The following is a 13,728-nucleotide window of genomic DNA, read 5'->3' on the forward strand; positions in this document are numbered from 1 at the left end:
CGCAGAGGACAGGTCAGACTCAAACATGGCGTCGATTAGGTGTTTTCTCCAGAGCTCTGGGAAGGTAAATAGAAATGATTAAACCTGGTTTTAACGGCGTTAGTTTAGCTGTTTGTCTCAGACATGACATGTTTGTGTCTCTCTTTCCGTCCTGACAGAGCGCTGTGTCCCTGGTCCTGAGGAGGGAGCTCCATCGGTCGTCGCCGCTCTCCGTGCAGGTCTGTCTGTCTGTCCCAATGTGACTGCTATGAGGCTAGGCTAACAGGCTAACTCCTAACCTTATTATAACTCTACCAATAATAATACCAACAGTGTGTCACTGTCAGTGGTGGAAAAAGTACTCAAATTCTTTACTCAAGTAAAAGTACCAATACTGCAATATAAAAATACTCTGTTACAAGTAAAAGTCCAGAATAAAAAATGTACTTGAGTAAAAGTACAAAAGTATTGGCATCAAAATGTACTTAAAGTACCAAAAGTAAAAGTACTACATATTTGAAAATAGCAGATCTACAAGCTCACAACGCGTCGCATCGCGACGCGTTGTGAGCTTGTAGATCTGCTATTTTCAAATAGCCTATGTATAAAATAGGGCTAAAGTGGTTAATGTATGTTTTATTATATCATAGTTTATATCTGAAAAGTAACTAGTAACTAAAGATTTCAAGTAAATGTAGTGGAGTAAAAGTACAATATTTGCCTCTGAGATGTAGTGGAGTAGAAGTAAAAAATATTGGAAATTGGAAATACTCAAGTAAAGTACAAATACCTCAAAATTGTACTTAAGTACAGTACTTAAGTAAATGTACTTAGTTACTTTCCACCACTGCAACTGTGTGTCACTGTCAAGGGCAGGTTTGAATGTTTTTATATAAAAGGACAAAGAGTTTGAATACTTGAATAAAACAGTTTGCCAAAAAAAAGCACAGAGGTACAGATTTATACAAAAGGATGCCCTCATCCTTTTGTATAAAGGAGGTTATCCTCATGGATAACCCCTAAAGCCTATGGCTTATTTACATTGAGTTCCTGTGTTCCCAATTCATCGAGCATGTTATGAGAGCTGTTATTAATCGTGGTTACATGTAGAGTTCTAGTTCTGCTGAGTAATGACTGAATCAGGGACAGTGATGGCAGGTTGTGCGCTTATTGGCTGATGTCCACTCCAGACCTTTCATCATCACCAGTGTGATGGAAGAAGTACTCACATGTTTTACTGCTTGAGTAAAAGTATTAATACTGCAATGTAGATGTACTCTGTTACAAGTAGTACAAGTCCCGTATTCAAAATGTACTTGAGTAAAAGTGCAAAAGTATTGGCATCAAAATATACTTAAAAGTATCAAAAGTAAAAGTACTCAGTGTGCAGAATGTCCAATTTCACAAGTTCAAAATGTATAAAAATGTATTGAAAATAGCCAATCTATAGATCTTCTATTTTCAAATGGCAAAAAATATATATATATAGGACTGAAGTGGTTAGTGTGTTTTGTAATAATAATCCAAATCTATATATTATTATTATTAATTAATTATTATTATAATATTAACTGTTTCTTAATCTGTGGATCAACCGTTGCCGAGCACGTGGGTCAGAGTACAAGATAGATTACACTGTATATTGATCCCAAGTGAGATTCAGTTGCTGGAACAGAATAAAGATTCAAAGTCAGTTAAGGAAACGATACGGCTGTCACTACATAAGTAAGCTAATAGGATTTATGTGTCAGTTGTGATTTTTTTTTTTTTTGTATTCTGATGGATGGCTGCTTGGTGTAAAATACATTTCTGCCAGGACAAATAAAGCATCTATCTATCTAGGAATAGGAGAATACAATACATTAGGGCCACTTTTGCACATAGGGAGAGTTTGCACTGAAATGGCATACTTTGCAAAGTCAATGTTGTTTCAGCTCAACTGTGGACCAATGCAGGGCTTTGGTACTGAAGAACACAACTGCACATGCACAATATAGGCTATGTACTTGTAATTAATTACAATCATTCACTTTGCAAGGAGTGTATTGTTTGTGTTGGTAGAGTTAGTAAAACAATGATGAGAAAACCTAATTATTTCACTAATTAGTTCTGTGTTAAAGGACTTAAACCCGTTAAATAAATTGGTGCTGTGTTTAGTTAGCATGAAACCACTGAACAGATGGCCGCCCACCCTAGAGCCTGGCTCTGCCTGATGTTTCTAACAGTTAAGGGGGAGTTTTTTTATTGCCACTGTTGCAAAATTGCTTGCTCAGGTTGGGACATTGTTGGGTCTCTGCTCTATGATTGTAAAGTGTCTTGAGACACACTGAGATTTGGCACTTAAACCCATTCAATCCGGCTGGGAACATATCTCTGTCATTTTGGATTTCTTTGGCTATTCATAAATAGCAGATATACAAGCTTGTAGATCTGCTATTTTTTTTAAATCGTGAAAAGTTGTGCACATCTTTGAGTGTATATATTTTTTTAAAGCGAACATTTGTAACTAAAATCTTTGCCTCTGGGCGTCCCTGGAACAAAATGTTTTACAAATGTTCGCTTTAAAAAATATATATTGAAAGATTTTGCACAGTTTTTCAAAAATGGCAGATCTACAAGCTCATATAGCGCAGCACTCAGTGCTATTTTTGAATAGCCAAAGAAATCTGACAGACACACGTTCCCGCATTCAATGGGTTAAAAAAAAGGGAATTGAACACACAACCGTGGACCTCAGTGGTACTGGACAGGACAACAGCTGCTAACCTGAGTGCTGTTGTGGCTGCTAGGTGACGGTGCGTGATGCTTTGAACCATGCCATGGATGAGGAGCTGGAACGAGACGAAAGGGTCTTCCTGTTAGGAGAGGAAGTAGCTCAGTATGACGGAGCTTACAAGGTCAGTACACAGTCAAATCTGGAGTGTGAATTTAACTCTGAGGGTGTACAAATGGTTCTGAAAAGGTCTATTTAGAACACACAATAATAGAACGTAGTTGAACAATGGAATGCAAGAGAAGAATAGCAGAGATTTAGCAGTTAACAGCAGCTTGTCTGTCTGTCTATGTGTGTATGTAGGTGAGCAGGGGACTGTGGAAGAAGTATGGAGACAAACGGATCATTGACACTCCAATCACAGAGGTCAGGCTGAAACACATGACACACCATACAACGCAACCATGGACCATCATAATGAGTTGACTCACTCATTAACGTGTGTGTGTGTGTGTGCGCGTGTGTGCGTGTGTGTGTGTGTGTGTAGGCGGGTTTTACAGGTATTGCTGTGGGTGCAGCCATGGTGAGTGTTTGACTGGACTGTTTAATTGTATCTTGGATAGGTGGGCACTAGGGACATCTGGGCACCTCCATGTAAAATAGGCTTAATGTTATCCTTCCTTTTAACATTTTGGGGAAAATAGCCAATTTAACACCTAGGTGCCCACTCTTCCTTGGGGCCCACCTATCCTGTTACTGTTTAATTCTATACATATCTGTTGATGAACTATATACTCTTCTGTGAGTTTCTATCCGTTCTGAATACCGATTGTAAAGAACTGGTCGGTTGACCAGGGAGATTGGATAAATAGGATTCTACTAGCGATGCAGATTTTAAGGAATTAAATGAATTGATAACCTTATCAAATGATCATGGATTAATTGATAATGATTTTCCTGAGAACCGGAATCAATAAAGGTCTATCTATAACATAAAAAGCTAATATAACTTTACTTACTGTATGATGATATACAGAATATAAATGATATGTTCCTTAATCACAGATTTCTTTGTACCGTCTTGAGCATTTTTGTAGCATAACAAAAATAGAATATCATGTACGCTACTTTAACGGGGAAAAACTAAACACTAGCAGACATAATTCTTGTCAGTTAACAGGCCCCCAAGCCCAGGCTGGTCTTGAAATTGGAAAGTTTTCTTCGTCCAGGAGTATATCTTCGATACCATAAGAACTAGGATGATACCTGTGTTTCCTCCTCCAGGCTGGTCTGCGTCCCATCTGTGAGTTCATGACCTGGAACTTCTCCATGCAAGCCATTGACCAGGTTATCAACTCTGCTGCTAAAACCTGCTACATGTCAGCTGGTCAACAATCGGTGCCTATCGTCTTCAGAGGCCCTAATGGAGCCTCAGCCGGTGTCGCTGCCCAGCACTCCCAGTGCTTTGCTGCATGGTAGGTTAGCTGATTAACCCATTAAGACCTGAGAAGATTCTAGAAATGTCTTCTAAATCATAAAAAAAAAATTGAAAAAAAAAACATTTTTTTTTTTCCCTCGATTTTTCAAAAATAGCAGATCTACAAGCTCGTAGCGCGGCACTCGGTGCCGCGCTATGAGCTTGTATATCTGCTATTTTTGAATAGCCTAAAGAAATCTAAAGTGACACAGATGCGTTCCAGGTATCAATGGGTTAATCGGCAAGTCATTCGGTTAGTTATTTAGCCTAGTGTTTCACAGAGCATCAAACGCGGCTTATTCTCAGAGCAGGACTTGTTTCGATAGATGGATACAAACGCACATTTATTACTATGATGTGACCAGTGTGAGTGTAAGTAAGTACATTTTATTTATAAAGCACCTTTCAAAACAATGTTACAAGGTGTTGTGTACAATAGACCACAATATAAACAATCAAGTTAAAACCAGTTAAGACAGGGCACAATAGAGTTAGCCTCGCGTAGCCAGACTATATCACTGCGTGGATATGAGTCTGGTGCCTCTATGAGGAAGTTTTTTTTCCAACGGGGCGGGATGAAAACAATGGCTCTGAACGCAATTGGTTAGACCTACAACCAACAACTACCAATCACAGTCTCCCATATTTGAATACTGGGCACTGATTGGTCACCCCAGACTTCTGGAGCAGGAAATGGATTCACAACGGAGCGGTGCCAGACCCAAATCGCAGAGGGCAATTCTTTTTTTTGCACTGGCAGATTAGTCTGGTCCCAGGCTACAATAGAGTAATAACACAACAAGAATTAAAGCTAAACATTGACCTGTACAAGTGAGTCAGGTAAAAACCTCATGAGACAAAATGCTTACGAAACAAATGTGTGTGTTTAACATGCTCTTAAAACCTCTAACTGACTCAGCATTTTTTACAGCCAAATGTATGGTGTTCCACAGTGTAAGAGCAACCACTGCAAAGGCCCGGTCACCCTTTGTGTGATGCCGTCTATGGGCACATAGCTTGTTCAAGCATTATAAATTAAGCTGTGATTGTAAATTTGACTCCTTTTAGTTTAAAAAGTCACACAAGATAGTCTATATAATTGTGCCACCAAGTCATGCAGATTCTTCTTTTCAGTCTGAGAATGTTCACACCGGGCAAAATGCATTCCTTCTACCCCAGGTCGGCAACAGCATTTATGTTTGCAGTGTGAAGAGTGTAAAAGTTAGTGGTCAGTTAGCGGTCAGTTAACTATTAGTCATAAAGTTAATGTCAGTTAGCTAATATTAGTTACTGTTTTTAAAAGGTTAGTTACTGACGGTCAGTTGGCAGGCCCCACTCAGCATTCAGAATAGCTTGTGGCTATGGTCGTCTATATGAAAAGAATGTGGAAGAACAGGGCGGCATGGAAAAATATGAGATCCAACCTTGTCTGTCTGGCCTGTCTCCAGGTATGGACACTGTCCAGGTCTCAAGGTGGTGAGTCCATGGAACGCTGAGGATGCTAGAGGTCTCCTCAAATCAGCCATCAGAGATGACAACCCTGGTGAGAAAACAGACTGGATATAATGACATAGAAAAACAAATATAACTGTCTTTGTATTTCTTAATTATAAATGTCCTTACACACTGGGAGCATTTATTTCATGGGATTAATTTACATTAACTTAAACTGCTGTTTGTTATATGAGTAAATCCACACAGAACGCAAATATTACACGGCGATAAAGCAACGCAATTATTATAATTTTTGTTTTTTAGAGGCAGATTTTTCACTGAATAAAATCATCAACCTGTATGAATGAGGCATCATCACCAAAATAATAATTTGATATGAAACATGTAGTACAGCATTTTTGGATGGTCAGACTCCCGGTGAGTCAAGGACCCTAAATGTTTTTCTTTTCTATGTTCAGGTTAGAAAAAAAACAAGGTACAGGCCAGCAGTGGGAGTATGAGGAGCTTGTATCTTCCTTCCTCCAGAGATAGGAGGGGAGAATGCTGTTGACTTTGAATACAAAATATTATTTGCTTTCCCAGGCATCACACAGCAGCTGCAATCACGTTTCCTTCACAGGATGACGTAACTGTGTTTACTGTGGAGGGGTGGGAGGTTAGCAAGATAAAATGTAGACTTTAAAAAAAAAATAATACTCTTGACTTTCCATCTTGCGCTGAGTCAGATTGTTCCTCCCGAATGCATTCATATTACTCTTTGTTTTAATAAAACTCATTAACATTCTGTCAGGACTGAGTGCTTGCTTTTGTTTTGGTTTTTTTTCCCCAGACAATGGTCAATTCAACAATGTAGCCCTTTCAGTGTGTGTATATGTTTATTTATTGAAATGAGACTTGAGACTAACGGGTAGATAAGTGATTTATTGAATTATTTTCCATTTGTTCTGTTGGACTGACCTGCTCTGTGGAAGCAGCTGTTTAGTACCTTGCTCAAGGACATGTTGATGTTGAGCTTACTGTGTGTGTGTGTGTGTGTGTGTGTGTGTGTGTGTGTGTGTGTGTGTGTTTCCAGTGGTATTCTTGGAGAATGAGTTGATGTACGGTGTTTCCTTTGACTTGTCAGAGGAGGTTCAATCCAAGGACTTCACTGTTCCCATCGGCAAGGCCAAGATAGAGAGACAAGGTATTTACCTCCTAGATCATTAACTATTGTATAGACCAGTGGTTCTCAACCTGTGGGTCGGGACCCTCCACATGATTTGGGGGGGGTAAGTATAGAGTAAGATAGAAAAGAAAAAGGACTGTTACTACATCAAAATTAATCAAGAAACTATAAAGACTGGACAAACATTGGCCAAATTGTCAAATAATATAAGAAAGAGGCAAACATCTTCAAGCTCACAACGGCTTGTGTTGCGAGGCGTTGAGAGCTTGTAGTTCAGCTATTTTCACAATATCTGTGGAACCGAGTCAAACTATTCCTCAACTCCTACAATTCCAAGTGCTTGGACTGGGGGGGTCCCCAGTTCAAATATGATTATTTTGGGGGGTCGCGGCCTGAAAAGGTTGAGAACCTACTAGTTCTAGTACTAGGTAGATATATCTACCACATAGACCAGTATCGACTGTGTTTCCATTGGATTGTTGATTTCTTTTAGTCTTCAACCAAATGAATGCTGGGTAATCCTGGGTATTTATCACTTTATGAATACATCCTTGTCTTCCATTTAGGAACTCACATCACCCTGGTTTCACACTCGCGTATGGTGGGTTTCTGTCTGGACGCAGCCGCTGTCCTCGCCAAGGAGGGCATTGAATGTGAGGTAAGGGAGGACAACATTCAAACCCTGCTCTAGAGGGAAGGGGGTTTGGGGTTTAGTCACACCACACGTGTGTATGATCTTCTTGATGAAGAGGCAGCATCATAATGTGACCAATGTGATTAGTCATAGTAGAAGGTCGGATCTACAAAATGAAGTATCGCATGTTTGGATTGACCAAACCGTTTTGGTAACTGCAGCTTATCCCATTAAGGCCTGAGTCCGATTCTTAAAATGTTTTCTAAATCCTAACAGATTTTTGAAAAAAATATAAAACATTTTTTTTTACGATTTTTCAAAAATAGCAGATCTACAAGCTCATAGCGCGGCACTCGGTGCCGCGCTATGATCTTGTATATCTTCTATTTTTGAATAGCCAAAGAAATCTAAAGTGACACAGATGCTTTCTAGGTCTTAATGGGTTATTGGAATATGTTTCTGAAATTCAGAAAAATCAGCTTAATCTTTTCACACTTTCTCAGCTCAAAATAACTCTTTGTTTTGATGCTTTGAATTGATCAGATGCATCCCAGTACACCCCTAGTATATTTATATTAACCTTTTGTGTGCATGTTAACGTCTAGGTGATTAATCGGTGACCATCCTGTCTCTGTGTAGGTAGTAAACCTGCGTACCATTCGTCCTCTGGATGTGGCAACAATTGAGACCAGTGTGATGAAGACAAACCACCTTGTGACGGTGGAGGGTGGTTGGCCACAGTTTGGAGTTGGAGCAGAGATCTGTGCCACGATCATGGAGGGTATGTACAGTACAACAGAATGACAAACCAGGCTAGATTCATCCACGGGTCCGTTTTGGTTCGGATTCAATTTTTTGGACCCCTGCTACCCACTAATGGAAAGTAAGATCACTGATCTGACCTCCTTTGCTGTCCGCCCCGTAGACAGACAACCCTGACTCGGATGAATGCTGCACTTAACTCTCTGAGTGCCAAAAACGAGTTATCCCGAGTTTTAAATAAAAAAATAAAATAAAAAAATATTTTTATTATTATTTTTTTAAAGAATGTTCAGAACCCAAGATATCGTGATCCGAAGATTTGCTGCTCCATTCACTTCTTGTTTAACTTATTACTGAAAAAGGCTGTATCTCGGCTCCTGAGCACTTTTTGTTTACTTAAAAAAAATTGCTGGCACAGTAGCAACATATATATATTTTTTAATTGGCACTGAGAGAGTTAATGAATGCACACAACATGGGAATCGGATGTTGTTACTTTAATTGATTCAAAATGATAATCGCTTATGATAGCATAGCAGACAAGTTCACAAACTTCACCCAAAACTCTGTCCCTCAAGGTACAACTTCCTTGTTGTCACATTGTGTGTGTTAATTGTGTTTAAACTAAAACATTACGAAAGTGTAAGGCCTTACGGAGTCTGACTGAATAGATACATTATAATTGACCATTTCATGTCAAGGTAAAGATTGTTCCACCACAACACGTCGTTCAAGAGCGATGCATGTCCGTTCTGTGTAGAACTTCAATTAATATCCTGGTCTTTGCCTAACCTTATTAAAATGAGGCTACAGAATAAGATATGAAGTATGAATCATTAATTTGATCCCGTAAGCGAGCGCATTTCTCGGCACCAACCACAACGCAGAGAGAGAGAGAAAGACATCTGCACTGCAGTCTTTAAATGAAGGTTTACAGTATTCAATAATTTCTTAGTTAAAATGGATAGATTTGAGCATGTTTTTCACCGGCTTCATTTCTCCATTAGCCTGGAATCCAGACTGAGGCGCTTGTTCAGCGTCAGTTTTTTGTCTCCGCCAGGCCGAAAGACATGGCCGAGACTATGTTTTCCATCCGTCCTTGTGTCCATCCGTATGTCAGTCCGTCTGTCTGTGAGCAGCTTATCTCCGGCACTGTTGGCCCGGTCGCTGCGAAACTGTGCACACACACTTCCTGGATGCCAAAGCCGAACCTCTGACCCGAATGTTTCAGATTGGCCTGTTATAGCGCCACCAGGAGGCAGACATTTTTTTTTATATTACTCCTACAGATTTTGTCCAAACATCACGCAAATCAGTACACAGTATCACTATAGTCATGTGATCAACACGGATCTGACCGATTTTCCATATTCCATCCTGATAGCCTAAGATTGGCTTCCAAAGTTTGCAGGATTGGTTAGTTTTGAACAAAATGCCTCAAATCATGAACGCAGCATGCGATTTCTGTGAAATCTTGCACGCATATTCCCACTAGGCCGAGGAAGCAATGCCACTTGAAAATGTTTAAATCAGCCTCATGGTGGCGCTATAACAGGCTGATTCGCATTACCTATAACTACACCGGTCTGCGTGAAACTTGGCACGCACACTCCCTAGAGGCCAAGGAAAAACCTTTTCCCTGCATTTTTCACATCTGCCTTTTAGCGCGCCACCAGGAGGCTGACTTTTGTAAAACAAATCTAGGCAATAGGAAGAAATGCCACCCTTTTCACATTGGCCTGTTATAGCGCCACCAGCAGGTGGCGCACCAGCAGGTGGCACCAACAAAATGCCTCAAGTCATGAATGCAGTGTCCGATTGCCGTGAAAGGCCTAAGAAGAAATGGCAAACCTTTTCACATTGGCCTATTATAGCACCACCAGGAGGCCACAATAACCTACCTGACCTGGCGGAGACATGTGCTCCGAGCAGCACTTTTTCTAGTTTTTTTTTTCACTTCAGAAGCGAAGTGAGAGAAGAAATCTGCCGAGCAGAGCGAAGGAGTCTAGATTCCAGGCTATTTCATAGAAAATCCTTGTATTAAAGGAGCAGTTCACCCCAAAAATGACTTATTTTCTACCAATTGCACACCCCATGAAGCCTTGAATTCATGGAGATTTCTTTGTTTTTCTCGCATTCCTGAGACAAGAATTTGATGAGCGGCGGATGAGTCTCCTACTGAGTCTCCTTCTGATCAATGACCCGGTCATCAATATATTGGCTCAGGAATGTGACAAAAACAAAAACCTCCCCATGAATTCAAGGCTTCATGGGGTGTGTAATTGATAGAAAATAAGTAATTATTAGGGTGAACTACACATTTAAGTGCATACAGACATGTGGCTTCTACAGGAGCATACTGTATGAGTATAGCATCATTTTACAACCAGGACCCTCGTATGTCTCTATTGGACTGATAATAAAATTCTCTACTGAGAAAATAAATGGGACGTTTAATTCCAGAAACGCACTGTTAAATGTGCCAAATCACCAGTATGGTTCAAATAGATGTGCGTATAATTTTGTGCGTGTGTGTCTATGTTCAGGTCCTGCTTTCAACTACCTCGATGCTCCGGCCACCAGGGTGACAGGGGTGGACATCCCCATGCCCTACGCCAAAATCCTGGAGGACAACAGTACACCGCAGATTAAAGACATCATCTTTTCTGTAAAAAAGACTCTCAACATCTGAACACACACACACACACACACACACACACACACACACACACACACACACACACACACACACACACACACACACACACACCCGTCTGTCTCCATTCTCTTTCTAACAATCTGATGATCTATTATTGGCTGTTCAAATGGCCTAAAATGTCTGTGGTGGAGAACGTTAGAGGTCAGTTCCCTTGTTCCTCCCTGTTCAGACAAACTTGAGACCATGTCCTGACAACATGCAGAGGTTAAACAGTGTGTCTCATTCTTTTACTTTCTCTCTTGTTCCCCTGCTTTCAGAAAACCATAGATTAGTCACGAGCAAAAAAATAAATAGATCTATTTTGGATTTTCTGACAGTGTAATGTGGGTCCCAGATTGTAATGTTGTACAGATATCAACGCACAGAAGAGCTGTCAAACCTCTATGAGAAATGGGAGATCATTATTTAATTCCATTCAAGTGTTTTTGTGCTGTTTCAAAAGCTGAATGAAATCAATTTTACCTTCACTGGAGGTATGAAATTAATAAATTATGTCATCTTGAACAGTTGGAATTGACTAGACGAGGACAGTTTGGTGAAGTTGAGCTGTGTGCAGTGCCCTGTCTCCAGTCTGCCATGTTGTAATGAGTTACCTAGCAGTCCTGTGGTGCCAACATGGCTGCTACTGAAGCCACTGTTTTCTTGTCTACAGCTGTGGTTGTACATAACCCTCTTCACCTGTCCTCTACCTGGAAAAACGACATTCTGACAAAGACAGACATTCTGTCTCTCTTCCTCCTTTTGTCAGACAAATTGCAGTCCATAAGTAAATAAGTACTTGGCAATTGTTGCACTCTGTTTCAGGTTGGTTTTCTGAAGACTGTGTTAAAAATGAAGTCACCAACTGACCTCATTGACCTGACAGTCTGTTAGAAAGGACTATTTATTGTAGCTAAAACAGGACCCACTCCATTAATGTTTTTGTGGTCATTGTAAATGACTCTGTTACAGGAATAAAGTCCCATTTTATCACCTTACAGCTTCACTGTGTCTGATTTGTGGGTGGTTCACTTTTACACCCCATGAACCCTAACGTCCCTATTCTGGGTATGTCATAATATGCGAACAATAAAATCCAGCGGAAATGGGTAACCTACTAACAACATGTGAGCTTGTAGATTGGCTATTTTCACTATTTGACATACAACAAAGATATAGGGGTAAAGTGAAAACAAGACGGAACAAATATATCTAAATGTAATAGGGAATGTGTCACGAACAAAGGGGTTTCACCGCGCCTCGAACCAAATTCAGGCTATAATACTGACCAGGGACACGATTCCCCCCCCCCCCCCCCCATCCCAAAAGAGGACCGCTCAACGGAGAGGGAGGAGGAGGAAGTCACCCCGCCTGTTCAAAGAGCAGCGTTCCTATGGCAGATCTTTGCCACCCACCCACACAACGGAATGTGGAGTCTCAAGGCCATGGACAGACACGTCCGGCAATAACAAAGAAGTACAGTCATATCCGGGGCCCCTGGGAGACGCCATATCATGAGGGAGGAATCAGGAGGATGGCAATAAATTGCGACGGTGTCAACCTGGCATGATAAATAAGTATGAAGTCTTTCATAAGCCTGATACCAAAGACCCAAGGATGCAGTAGGGAGGGTATCCAGCTGCACATTCCACCTGATAATCTTCAATCTTCATGCAAAGTGACCACGCCAATAAAAGTGTCTTGTTGCCCTCTTTCCATTTTGCTGCCAATCCATAGCTTTTCTATTTATTTTATATTCTTTGTATACAGGAAAGGAAGAGAGAATTATATGTACATATAATCACGTTTATATAAGTCATAGAAACCCTGTCTACCTTCCCCCCACTCTTATCAATTCCTCTTCCTCTTATCTACCGTATGCTGTATCTATCCCCACATCCCATCTGGGTGAGAGCCGCTCAGCCTTTCTGGATCTCTCCATCATCCTTGGGGCGGATATAAAAAACGAAATTCCCTTGTTTGAAACAGGTCCTAGGCTGTGGCACAAGCTGGTTTGGAGGATGTGGCAATGGGATGAAGCGTGTACTGATGCTGCACTCTTTAAGAGCAGAGGGACTGTGTGTGTTTGGAAGGAACTTTGAACTTCGACAACACATGCACAGGGAATAGATCTATTCTAGGCCCCCCGGGGTCTATACCGGGGGGCCCCGTCTTTTTCCCCCTCTACGCCAAATATCTTTGCTGAATATTCGCGTGTGGTTAAAGTGATTCTGTGTAGCATACACTTAACACCTCTGGTACGCCGTTGTCTGTTAGAACTGCGATTCCCAGAATTCAGTTTGAAACAAAACCATGGTACCAGCCAAGTACCACTCCAAAACAAATGCTGCAGGGTCCTAGCACTGAGGACTTTTGGAAACTAAAATTTTTATGTATCAACTTTAAAATACATAAATAAATACATTTCCAAATACAATTTTCGTGGGCAGACAGTCGTGATTATTATTTTTTTGTTAAAATAGAAGTTTTCACAAACACATTTATGTACAATGATTATTGTGAAAAATATACCAGTGAAAGTTATCAAAAATAGGTTACACAGTATGCCTTTAAAACAACATTTTGCTGCTACAAAAAGTGCTCTTCACCAGTCAGGTACTATTCTGACAGAGACATCAGCGGTCAGTAACCCAGACCTTAGAGGTATGGCTAGCAAAGCATGCATATTTGGACCACTACAGACTACAGGACAAGATAGATCATTAGATTTTGCACAGTAACACACAACTTGGTTGGGAAATGAAAAAAATAAAGATAGATTGATTGAGTCAGCATTGGACTGTGCAGCTAGTCTCCCCTCTGCCAACTTGCTACCTCTCACTGA

At 40.6% G+C, this 13,728-nt stretch overlaps 1 protein-coding gene across 2 annotated transcripts; it reads left to right on the forward strand.

The window, feature by feature from the left end:
- Positions 1 to 11,881, forward strand: pdhb (pyruvate dehydrogenase E1 subunit beta). 2 transcript variants are annotated; one of them, XM_080424750.1, is made up of 12 exons: positions 1 to 64; positions 159 to 218; positions 2,769 to 2,876; positions 3,056 to 3,118; positions 3,240 to 3,275; positions 3,977 to 4,167; positions 5,618 to 5,712; positions 6,697 to 6,807; positions 7,356 to 7,447; positions 8,063 to 8,204; positions 10,732 to 10,917; positions 10,955 to 11,881. In XM_080424750.1, the coding sequence occupies exons 1-11, from the start codon at positions 26 to 28 to the stop codon at positions 10,875 to 10,877; spliced, it is 1,083 nt and encodes a 360-aa protein (XP_080280876.1). In that variant the 5' UTR covers positions 1 to 25; the 3' UTR covers positions 10,878 to 10,917; positions 10,955 to 11,881. The 2 variants fall into 2 exon arrangements, with proteins under 2 accessions (XP_080280876.1, XP_080280875.1); XM_080424749.1 differs by having other exon boundaries at positions 10,732 to 11,881.
- Positions 11,882 to 13,728: the final 1,847 nt, after the last annotated feature.

The sequence above is a fragment of the Gymnoscopelus braueri genome, assembly GCF_963280865.1.
Source record: "Gymnoscopelus braueri genome assembly, chromosome: 3".
In the NCBI taxonomy this organism is placed as follows: domain Eukaryota; kingdom Metazoa; phylum Chordata; class Actinopteri; order Myctophiformes; family Myctophidae; genus Gymnoscopelus; species Gymnoscopelus braueri.